Source organism: Apiospora marii, assembly GCF_038362585.1.
Source record: "Apiospora marii strain CBS 49790 chromosome Unknown utg000003l_segment0_segment0, whole genome shotgun sequence".
NCBI classification, from domain to species: domain Eukaryota; kingdom Fungi; phylum Ascomycota; class Sordariomycetes; order Amphisphaeriales; family Apiosporaceae; genus Apiospora; species Apiospora marii.
In genome coordinates this window covers 4,435,651-4,447,236 of record NW_027117374.1, presented here as the reverse complement: position 1 = coordinate 4,447,236, position 11,586 = coordinate 4,435,651, and the positions used below count along the sequence as shown (strand labels likewise).

At 51.7% G+C, this 11,586-nt stretch overlaps 4 protein-coding genes across 4 annotated transcripts; 2 read left to right on the top strand and 2 right to left on the bottom strand.

Moving 5' to 3' along the window:
• Positions 1-820: 820 nt before the first annotated feature.
• Positions 821-1,252, bottom strand: PG985_004943 (atpase family aaa domain-containing protein 1 protein; the record flags this gene model as incomplete). The annotated part of the gene is made up of 1 exon (XM_066824712.1): positions 821-1,252. One exon carries the CDS (start codon positions 1,250-1,252, stop codon positions 821-823), a length of 432 nt encoding a protein of 143 aa, XP_066687872.1.
• Positions 1,253-1,800: 548 nt separating this feature from the next.
• On the bottom strand, positions 1,801-2,265 carry PG985_004942 (mitochondrial dynamin GTPase Msp1; the record flags this gene model as incomplete). The annotated part of the gene is made up of 2 exons (XM_066824711.1): positions 1,801-2,076; positions 2,203-2,265. The coding sequence occupies 2 exons, from the start codon at positions 2,263-2,265 to the stop codon at positions 1,801-1,803; spliced, it is 339 nt and encodes a 112-aa protein (XP_066687871.1).
• Positions 2,266-2,982: 717 nt separating this feature from the next.
• On the top strand, positions 2,983-4,498 carry PG985_004941 (chromosome segregation protein; the record flags this gene model as incomplete). Its single annotated transcript, XM_066824710.1, has 3 exons — positions 2,983-3,781; positions 3,838-4,254; positions 4,311-4,498. 3 exons carry the CDS (start codon positions 2,983-2,985, stop codon positions 4,496-4,498), a joined length of 1,404 nt encoding a protein of 467 aa, XP_066687870.1.
• A 1,176-nt stretch (positions 4,499-5,674) lies between these two features.
• On the top strand, positions 5,675-8,938 carry PG985_004940 (GPI ethanolamine phosphate transferase 1; the record flags this gene model as incomplete). Its single annotated transcript, XM_066824709.1, has 5 exons — positions 5,675-5,852; positions 5,917-7,472; positions 7,530-7,720; positions 7,773-7,908; positions 7,970-8,938. The coding sequence occupies 5 exons, from the start codon at positions 5,675-5,677 to the stop codon at positions 8,936-8,938; spliced, it is 3,030 nt and encodes a 1,009-aa protein (XP_066687869.1).
• Between the last annotated feature and the right edge of the window lie 2,648 nt (positions 8,939-11,586).

Below are 11,586 nucleotides of genomic sequence, written 5' to 3'. Positions count from 1 at the left end.
TGCCGACTATACGGTCGGTGACTGACGCGTTGGATAGAACCTCAGCTGTCAGCCTCTGAGCAGCCCCATCTGGAAAAGCCTCAACCAGACAGCAAGGAGCATAAGCTAATACCATGGCGGGGCTCAAAAGTAGTGACGACGGCATAAGCTGGAGTAGAGGAGGGGTCGAATACCTTGTCTTGTACCTAGCCTGGGGCCGGCCCTTGAAGATCGATCCCTGTCGATAAATTGAATTGATGAAGATTCACCCTTGGCCGGTTATTACCTGCTCTACCTGGAGTGTTTGGCTATTTCCTGCGAACTGCGTTTAAACCCGTGATGACTCTGTGTCGCCTGCTTGGGCTTGAGAATGGGTACGCAAAGGCAACATCAACGCAGCTAGCATTGCTTGGCGTGTCGCCTACTTCTAGTAGTAAATGCATCTTTGCCATCTTTGCAAGTGGAAATTCTCCCCGAAGGATGGAACATCTGCGATCTGTGATAAAGCCAAACGGCCATCGGGACTGCAGAATATGCAAAACCTAAACCTACAATTTCCAGAAATCCCGTGCGACTGCAACTGAACCATGCCGAGCTTCTCACTCCTTCATTGGACATCGAGGTCGCTCGCAAGCGAGACAGAGCGAAGGTGGTTCGATGAATGGCAATACGCCTCATTCCGAAGAATCCCATAAGATTGAGTAATGCGTCTGAGTACAGACTGCGTCATTGAGCACCCCATGCAAAGGCTGGATTACGCACGCCACCGTGAGAGAAAAGAGGGCAATCTCTCGCACCCCTATTTGACAAGTCTACTTCCCAACGTATATATGTACATAACTTATGCAGATGATTCTGTTTCAGCTCTCTTACCGCTACCAGGTAACACTATGTTCGGCTCGTCATCGTCGTCATCAACATCCTCATACTCATCGCTGTACGACTTTGCTTGGTTGTGATTTTGCTGCAGTATTTGGCCGCCTCCTTTCCGACCAAAGAAGTCCTCTGTCCTCAGGCCTCGAACTTTAGTGGGATCAATGCTCGACATGGCATTGCCACTGGCCTTGTGCTCGCGTATAAACTCTCGCACGGGAACCATAGCTGCGTCCCTGCAAGCCTCTTTGATGTCGCTGCCAGACATTCCTGCCGTAACCCGTGCGATGTAGTCGATGCTGAACTGGTCACTGTCGGTCTTCGTGTCCTTCAACACCAGCTGAAGTATCCGTAGCCGTTGGCTCTTATCCGGTAGAGAGACTGGGAATTTCTTGGGCATTCTTCGCAGAATAGCCTCGTCAATGTCGTGAATGCGGTTTGTTGCACCCAGCACGCAGATCCTTGCGGGCACACCGCGAGTGTTTGCTGAAGTCAAGCCATCCCAAAGAGTCATGAACCTGGCGGTTGCATTAGTACGTATTCAGGAACTATGATTCTGCTTGACCTACTCGGCTTTCACCATGCCACTGGCTTCGTGCTCGCCACTTCTACGAGTACCCAAGACGGCATCGATCTCATCAATGAAGATGATGGCCGGCTGAAGTTTACGCGCAAGAGAGAAGACAGCCCGGACAAGCTTATTCGAGTCTCCGTACCATTTTTCGGTCAGGGTAGAGATGTGTAGGTTGATGAAGGAGGCACCGCTTTCGTGGGCAACGGCTTTGGCCAGCATTGTCTTTCCGCAGCCGGGGGGTCCATAGAGAAGAACACCTGAGGGTGCTGATAACAGTGGCGCTGCGTGCGAGTACAGATGGGGCATGGTTAGCGGGTATATGACTGATTCTTTCACCTCCTCGATGATGTCTTCCAAGCCGCCGATGTCTAGTATCAGGTCAGCAAAGTGGTATTGGCGACGGCAGCCTGAGTGCACCTACCGTCGAATCCAACTGAGATGTCTTCCGGCGCCACCACTTCCATGGCCACGAGGTTTTCGTATTCATTGAGCTGGAGGTCTTCTACGTGGGGTCCCTTGCGGGAGCTGCTTGCCGATTCGTCTCCGTCTGTGCCATCGTGTTCCCGCGACTTCTGTAACCGTTGTAGATTGGCCTTGGCTTTGATCCTAGCTTGTTCGTGCTTCTCTTTCTCTGGGTCCGCGAGCGTCGACTGTAGGCTCGAAACGAGGTTTCTGGTAACCCACCAGGTAAGCCCAGTCTATCGCATAGTAAGGACACTCGGTTAGCATACGATCGCATTTCAATCGCGCAGCCCATGCGACTCGACGTTTCTTACCAAGCCCAGCAACAAGGTGACATCCCAAATGTAATCGGAGCCGCCGCGCCTTCGGTCGCCCATGCTGACGGCGTTATTGAGCCAACCGGTAAGCATTTGCTGGTGCAATGCGACGAGGATGAAGGCGAGTAGAAAAAAGCAAATATGTTCTACACAGCCGGATAGGTAATCGGGCAAGTTCGAGGCGAGTTGCTGTAGCTAGAACACATGGGCTTTTCCTTAAACCATATGGGATTTGCTGAAAGAGGCCAATCAAGAGTTGATCCGTGGCGAAGAGGGGATATGTAGATAGGTACCTCACTTTTTCAGTTAATCAGGTAAAAAAGAGGTGACGCCACCAAGACGGCTAGCGATGGTAAAGTGTGGAATGATCATGTCCCAGATTGATCCATTTGATTGAGAACTGGAGTGTAACTTGATAGGATACATAATGTGGTGCTGGACCTAGACGTGCGGCGGCTTATTCCGGTGGGGCCTTGCCGACAGCACGGTCTATTGTTTACTTCGGCTTCTTTACATAAGGTTGATAAACTTGTTCCTCTTAACCCGCCAGCTCTCGAGCCGACCTTGTACCAACTCGAACGCGCTCGGCACGGCGCAAAACGCGGAACCCAGAACGCGGAACGCATAGCACTACGAAGTACGAATCCGATAATTGGACATTTCCTACTTGAAGTTCTATTAGAACCCGTATAAGTCGAATTACAGCCGAATAGGCGGCCCCGCGATCGTGCAGTGCAGTCCGCCCAATCTAGCACCGCGTTGCCCTGATTTTAGTCCATGCCAAAAGTCAAGTCCACTACCCTGCTCGGTCTTGTGGAATCGGATCAAGAGGGAGAGGACACGCTGATTTCGACAATGCCGCCAGCAAAGAGAGGACGGCCGGCTGCCGCTGCAAAAGCCACCAAATCAGTTCAGAATGCGACGCGTCCGACGAGCGTCGCACCCCAGAACACTGCGCAAGGGAGAGGCCGAAAGCGCCAAGCAACAGAGGATCCTGAGTTAGAGGACGAACCATCGCAAAACGAAGATAGCGTCGAGGGCAATGCTAAGCCCAAAGCTGCTCGTGGCCGCCCGCGAGGTGCCAAAGCCGCGAGAATATCAGACGTGACGGATCAGCCGGCGGTTGAGTCTGAACCAGAGCCAGCTCCTCAGCCAGCTAGGAGAGGGCGCAAACCCAAGGCGCAGACGGCAACACCTCCCATGGACCGAGAGATACCTGAAACGCAGCCGCCCCAACAGGAAATTCCGGAGACGCAGCCAATTGAGATGTTTGACGATAGTCTGGACCAGGATGATGTCGAAGATCTTCCGATGCCTACATACAGCCACTCCGTTATGGGCTCCATACAACGACCTCGGCCTCAGCATCATATGGCACCTTTCAGTGCGAGTCGCCGGCCAATGGCGGCTTCAGACTCCGAACTTCACGACCCTATGTTGCGTCGCCGTTTGGGAGATCTGACCAGAAAGTACGATAGCCTAGAGGCTAAATACCGCGACTTGCGTGAACTTGGAATCAAGGAGGCGGAGCGAAACTACGACAAGTTGAAGAAACAAGGGGAAGAAAGAGCCGAGAGTGAGTTTCAAGAACGTGAAGCATTTCCCCCTTAGCACGGCTAACGCATTCCAAAGCGGCCGATCAATTAATTGCCACCCTGAAAGCACAGCTTGCCAGCCAGGCAGAACAGGCAAAGCAAGGGCAGCGCATGAAGCAGCAACTTGAGTCGAGCGAGAGCAAAGTGGCTGTGACGCAAACGAAGCTTGAGGAAACGACCAAGTCCTTAACTGAAGCCCAGGGGGAAATCAAGACGTTGAGAACAAAACTAGCAGCAGCCCGATCCGCAGAAGCGGCCCAGGTTAAAGTACCCAGCAGTGCAATCAAGAGCAATACCGCGCCCGGCCGGCTGCTCGCTAATGCCGAAGCGGCTGCCCAGGTGGCGCAACTCAAGGAGGATCTCTATGCCGACATGACAGGTCTGATCATCACAGGCATCAAACGCGAGGAGGATGGCGAGGTGTACGATTGCATACAAACTGGGAGGAATGGCAGTAAGTTCCCCGATCTGGGCAATATGCTAGTACCCAATACTGACCCGAGTTTGCAGCTCTTCACTTCAAGCTCTCCGTGGGACCAGATGAAGAGTCTGAGAACATCGATGACGCGGAGTTTATATACATGCCTCAGCTGGATGAGAGCCGGGACCGAGACCTGATTGAGCTACTTCCTAATTTCCTCGTGGAGGAAATCTCATTCCCCGTCCGCACGCGGCCAAATTCTACGCGCGTGTCATGAAGTCTTTGACAGAACGGCCGGAGTGAATGGAGTCAAAAATACGATATGCATAGGATGGTTTGCGAGGCTGCAAGTTTAGTGATACCCTTTCCGTTTCTGGCGTTTAGTGGATTGAATGAATTGACAACGCGCGTGTTGTGTCGTGAGATACTCGTGTCAAGAAATGACGGTCTTCTAATTCAAGCTTGCAAGTGAACACCCCTAAGGACGTGTGCTTCAGATAGCAATGCAGCGCATCCATGATATTATTTGAGACTAGTCAAGTAGGCAATGTCTCCCGAAGGCAAAGCCAGGTCGATTGCCACATGTTCTAGACGCTATATCCTTCACGATTTTCGGTAACCTTGATGGCTTCTTGAATCGGCCGTCAAGGTCGTATCGATATCGATGTTATACTTATTGTCAGAATCTACTTATAAGATATCCTCCTTTCTATAGCCAAAAGTCCCTCTGAACAAGGCCATCAGAAGGCACCAAAAGTGCATATGAGGAACTCGAGCCGCTCACATCATCATCATACTGACCAATAAAAAAACATACATACCATTCAGTAAGATCTTGGATCGGTGTTGGTTGGATAAGGCGTTCTTGCAGAAAGATGGCAGATGGACGGACATGGACCCCTTAACTGCAGGCCTCACCCCAACTGCCAGCTGCTATTGACGCGCTAAGGGGGATCGATCCCCTGCAAAAGATGGAGAACGCCCTGTCTGGTGCACTATTGGCCACTGACAAGCTGCAACGAGCAGACAAGCTCCGAAACTTACGGGTCGCCGTACATAAATGAATACTTAAAGCTTGGTACTTACTTGATGTAGCGTCAAGCGTCAACGTGTTGATCTCCACACCAAAGATTGGCAGACACAGCAGTGCATCCATCTTCATAATAATTTCCGAATCGTGTGTTCTGGCCTCTTTCTTGGTTGTCAGACTTCTGGGTGTTCTTACCTGTGTAGATTCCGTACTTTCCTTTTTATTCCTCTCGTATGGCCAAGTCTCTGGTGGATTTCATCTGAACACACTCCTTGTCTTCCTTTTCCTTGGACTGTTGCATATGGCGGAACAACGTACAGCTTGCGACTTGGACTTCTTGGGCTTGTGACGACATTTCTCGTCTCGTCGCATACATACGCAAACCACTGCTAGAGAGACACAAACAGCACCTCGCCCACCACCATGGCGGCTTTCACTCGCTTCAGGTTCCTGGCTATTGCCATGGTCTTTCACATATTGTACTTTGTATCTATATTCGATATCTATTTCGTCAGCCCTATTGTGACTGGCATGCGATTGTTCCATGTCAACAGACCCGAAGCAGCCAAAGCACCCGCTGATCGCTTAGTCCTGTTTGTTGGTGAATACATCTTCCAACCCATAATCGCCTATATGTTCTTCAACGCTGATAAATTGTAACCAAGGCGATGGTCTACGCGCCGATAAAGCTCTCCAGTCTTTCCCGGACCCGACCCCCTCCTCGGAAGACGATTTGACCCCGCGGCCTCTGGCTCCGTTTCTGCGCTCGCGCATTCTGGAGCATGGCACTTTTGGAGTTTCCCACACACGAGTCCCTACCGAGTCGCGCCCGGGTCATGTGGCCTTAATCGCCGGCCTGTACGAAGACGTGTCGGCCGTTGCAACTGGCTGGAAATTGAACCCGGTCAACTTCGACAGCGCTTTCAACCGAAGTAGGCACACATGGAGCTGGGGCAGTCCCGATATCTTGCCCATGTTCGAACACGGTGCCACGCCAGGTAGAATCGACGCCGACTGTTACCCTGCAGAATTCGAAGATTTCTCTCAAGATGCCCTGCATCTTGACCTGTGGGTGTTCGACCATGTCAAGGAACTATTTGCCGAAGCAGAGAAGAACAAGACACGCAACCAGGCTCTAAGACAAGACAAGGTGGTCTTCTTCTTGCACTTGCTGGGACTTGACACGACTGGCCATGGCTTCAATCCCCACTCTAAGGAGTACCTGAACAATATCAAGGTCGTGGATCAAGGAGTAAAGGAGACGACCGAACTGATCAACAAATTCTATGCTGATGATAGAACGGCATTTGTCTTCACTGCAGATCATGGCATGAGTGACTGGGGTAGCCATGGAGACGGCCATCCGGACTGCACCAGAACCCCTCTGATTGCGTGGGGTTCTGGAGTTGCTAAGCCCTCTGTTTATCCGGGCACCATTGCGCCAGGTCACGACGAATACTCCTCTGACTGGAATCTCGATCACGTGAGAAGACACGACGTTGCTCAAGCCGACATTGCGGCGTTAATGACCTATCTTATCGGCACTGAGTTCCCTGCCAACTCGGTTGGTGAGCTGCCGTTGTCGTATCTGTCTGCAAGCGTCGAGGAGAAAGCAGAGGCATCCCTAGTGAATGCGCAGGAGATATTGGAAATGTACCGGGTCAAGGAGGACTCCAAGAAGGCCACGGAGCTCAGGTTCCGACCGTATGCACCACTTAGTGCGGAAGGCCAGACCCTGGAGACACGTCTTGATGCTATCCGCGAACTCATCAAAAATGGACGATCAGAGGAAGCTATCGAGGAGACGGCTGCCCTCATCCAGCTCGCGTTGGAGGGTCTGCGATACCTGCAGACTTACGACTGGCTTTTCCTACGTGTGCTCATCACAATAGGGTATATCGGTTGGATGGCTTATGCGATCACTTCCGTGGTCGACCTTCACGTGTTGCAAGGGTCAACACAGCCGCAGAGGTCTCTTGGGGGTGTGGTCTTCTTTTCGTCCATCCTCGTCGCACTCTGGGCCTCCTTTATCGTTTCGAAGTCCCCCGTGACTTACTACGCTTATGCGATTTTCCCAGTACTGTTCTGGGAGGAAGTTTTCGCGCGCCGAGAAAGCCTGGCTAAAGGACGACAGGCCCTATTCGGGCACGTCACGTCAGGGCCTCGTGTTTTATCTCTCGTGGTGAACTCCGTCCTGTATCTTGGAGTAATCGGATCGCTAGTGAGTACTCAATGGGCTTTTGATTAGTTAAGACCCCTGGCTAATCCGCACCAATAGGCATTGGGGTACCTCCACCGCGAGGTACTGACCGTCTTGTTCTGTATTGGCGCCTTCTACCCAGCCGTTCTGGGTATCTCGTTCCTCCAGAAGCATACGGTTCTCTCGGTCACCTGGCTTGGTTCGTGTCTGGTTATGAGTGTTTTCACTCTGTTGCCGCCTGCCATGAAGACTGAAAATGTGATGCTTATGTAGGTTATTACTTCATGGATTTCCTGGTCGTCAGCTGACTTTTACATATAGAATGATCGGTGGCTCGCTGATGGCGGCTGCGGGTGTCTGCTATCTGCTTTTCGAAGACAAATTGGTTGCCGATATTTCAGGGTCAAAGAGGCCGACGAAGAGCAACTATATCTCACGAACGTTGATCGGTATACAGGTAAGCTTTGAAGCAACATCATGCAATCTACCAGCCGGTTCCGATGCTAACAAAGCGCCAGACTGGTCTAGTTTTACTGGCAATGCTTGTCACACGCTCCAGTGCACTCTCCCTTCAAGCCCGAGCCGGGCTGCCTCGCGGTAACCAGGTGGTTGGATGGCTGGTCTTGGTCATCTCACTCTTGATGCCCTTTACCCATCGCCTCCAACCGAACAATCACTACCTTCACCGCTTGATGGTGATTTTCCTAACATTTGCACCCACCTTCGTGATATTGACGATCTCTTACGAGGGTCTATTCTACTTCGTCTACTTCCTCACCCTACTCACCTGGGTTCGCCTCGAACACTATGGGCACATCTTTACAGCATCATCGCCCCCCAACGTGATGGATACGAACGGCACAGCTTCCAAGGCTCCGGGCTCCAGTGTAGTCTCACCGTTCCGACCATTGAAGCTGTCGGACGTGCGAATTGCTCTATTTTTCTTCGTGCTCCTCCAGTCAGCTTTCTTCAGCACCGGAAATATTGCTTCAATCTCGGGCTTCAGCATGGCCAGCGTGAACCGACTAATTCCTGTTTTCGATCCGTTCTCGCAGGGTGCGCTGCTGATCTTGAAGCTGATGATCCCTTTCGCATTGATCTCTGCCAACCTTGGCATTCTCAACAAGCGGTTGGGTGTAGCGCCTTCGGCTCTGTTTATGGTAGCCATGGCAGTCAGCGATATCCTCACTCTGTATTTCTTCTGGGTTGTCAAGGATGAAGGGTCTTGGCTCGAGATCGGGTCTACAATCACTCACTTCGGCATTGCCAGCTTCCTCTGTATCTTCGTGTCTGGCCTGGAAGGCGTGAGTGCTTTGTTCATCTCGGGCATCGAAGTTAACAACGGCAACAAGGCTCCAAAGACCCCGCCGAATGGTTTAGCAGCCATGGATCTGGTTGCTGATATAGTGGTTGGCGAGCTCAAGGAAAAGGAACCGGCACCCCCCTCTGCACCTACTGCTGGTGCTTCTACAACTGGCGAGACGTAACGTCTTGGCTTGTGGCTTGAGTAGCAAAAATAGTACAGAATTGTTCGCACCTCGTAGTACCTGGGTTTAGTCCTGTGCCATGTGTCATTTCGATTCCCCAAGAATAACTGCACTGGGCTGGGCTCTTGTGATTTTCAAGTTAACCGCACCAAGACCCAATAATGAGGCATGTATAAAATAACTTTGCCCGCCGCGATAGAGGGTCGACTGGGTTTATTTGGCGTTTCTGAGGATGGAATACTGCCGAGGCGAGGCTGGTGACTGGCGTGGAGAAGTACAGTATATCAAGGTAGTTTATAGTCCAAACTGATGGTGTGTCCGGAGCTGTGGCGGGGGAAGGTAACCGGAAATAGACGGTGTATCCTCTTAACATGACCAACTGGCGTTGGTGGAAGTGCGACTTTCCCGGTTTGGTCGAGAACTCGCAGCCAAGCTCTTATACCTATCCTTCCACTCGTCCGGGAGTCAGATATGGTTGGTCTGACGGCATTGTCTACTAAGTTTGTTTGCCCACTTAAGAGGTGACGGGTATATATAAACACGAGCACAGAAGCGCGAAGGCACCTTCTTGCGATGGGCTAAAGCCACCCTGGCATTTTCCAGTAAGTAATAGATATCTCGCTACGAAACGGCCGTTTGAGCAAGAATGCGTTGAGCTGGCCACGGACCTCTGTGGCCTAACTCGGTGCCGGCGCCAATCGCGGCGCGGACGAAGTCTAGTTCCATCAGCCGACCGCTTAGTGTTGAAGTCGGCGAGAACATTGATGGGTGGCACAGCGCAGGTTAGAGCCCCGAGGCCTTTGGGGCGAACCGTTGCTGCTGTCGTAAGGCTGGCTGGCTGAAACATGACTCATCCATGATACTGAGTATGTGCGGAGCCCAGGTTCATCTAGAAGAGGAACGATGAGCATTCATAAATCGGCTTCATATCGGATGCCCACATCGCGATGTCTGCAGATCAGTTCGAAAAGTGCGGAGAAGTTCGGGAATGCTTCCAGCCCCAGTATGGGGTAAGTCAGATGAGATACCAGGATAAGTTGAGTCTGCATGCGTGTGTGTGTATGTGTGTACAGACTAGTATACAGCTGCATCCTCAGACCAAGTTTCCATCCTTCCCCCATACTTGGCAAAAAATCAACTACCATGGATGGTGGAAGAGTCGATGCTGGGTCAGTATGAAATGTGTAGGTAGGTATGCGGTCCCGCTATTTTACATGCCAATAGGAATAGGAGAGGTGGTGGTCAGGGATGGTAGTTCACACCGTTTGAGATCTGGCCCTGACCATCATCTGATTGCCCATAGGGCTTCAGACGGCAAGTGGGCACCTGACAAGTTGGCTTCGGGTGACAGGGGCTGTGGATCTCAGATGGCTCTCACATGTTAGTATTCTGCGTGAAGAAGCAATACCTGGTATTACGTGTACGTTGAACATGGATGCCAATACACAGACATCGGTATGCATGCTCTATTCGGAGTACGGAGTAGTGGTATATCATTTGAGAGGCGGGAACCCGGAGCTGGTTTAATAACCAAGACCAGGGGGCTGGGCCTTTCTGTTTCGATACCCTCTCTCCCTCTCTCCATTTGGGTGGCCATCTTCAACCTTGACGGTTTCTCAAAGAGGCCAAAGCCAAACCGTTCAGGAGCTTTTGATACGTAGTCCAGCTTATAACTCGAGTAACTATATATTCTGCGGGCAGTTGGTCGGCGCTATTCAGCGCTCCAGAGACACATAAACTGGAGCATCTTTATGATTAACCTCCTTTGCGGTTTGCCTACGGGCCAGCAACTGCCCCTGTTGGAGATGCCGAGGCGTCCGTCGGCCTGTTCATGAAACAAACAAACCACCACCCCCCCCCCAAAGGAGGAGGACTCAGGGACTAGATGACAACAACTAGTAATCCGGCCTATAGCATATACCTACTTGCATCCCAACATCGGACGAAACCTCGTATACGCAAAGATAAAGTTTCTTCAATTACGAAACGAAACGGGCAAAGAGTCGCCAACCGAACCGTTCGTGCTGCCTACATGTACATGCTTACATACATACATACATCCAAATACTGACAGGTATGGAAAAAAGACCGGTAGGTAGCACCGTAGCAGCAGCCCATGCGCGCACGGGAAGTCTAAAGTCCCCGGTGCTGCCATGCTGATGCGAAGTGGACATTGCAATGACAATATCCCTGCTCTAGGTACCTACGCCGCTTTGTACAGCACCACCAGCACCACCGCGCAGTGGATAACCACCGCACCGATTCGACTTACTTTAACGTCTAGTGCAGGCCTACATAATCAATCATCTTGGCCGACTTGCGCTCCATCCATCCTGTAAGAGGCCCCCAAGCACACGAAACCTTGCCTGGCGCAAAGTCAAGCACAGGACGACCAAGAGATTGAGAAACAAGACGTTGGCGCACCTCTCGTTCGCGTTGTGCAAACCCCCCTCCGCTTCCTCAGGTTCTGTCCCGGCTTTCTCTTATCTTCCATCGATCGCGATTTCAATCGGGCGATCGGGCTATTCCCAGGCGACAACACCCCCAGCAATAGCCACCAACGGCGGGCCGGCGACGACGACGACGAGCGACGCTTTTTTTTTTTCCTTTTCGAATGGTGACGCCGAATGGCTTTGGAAGTACAGGCG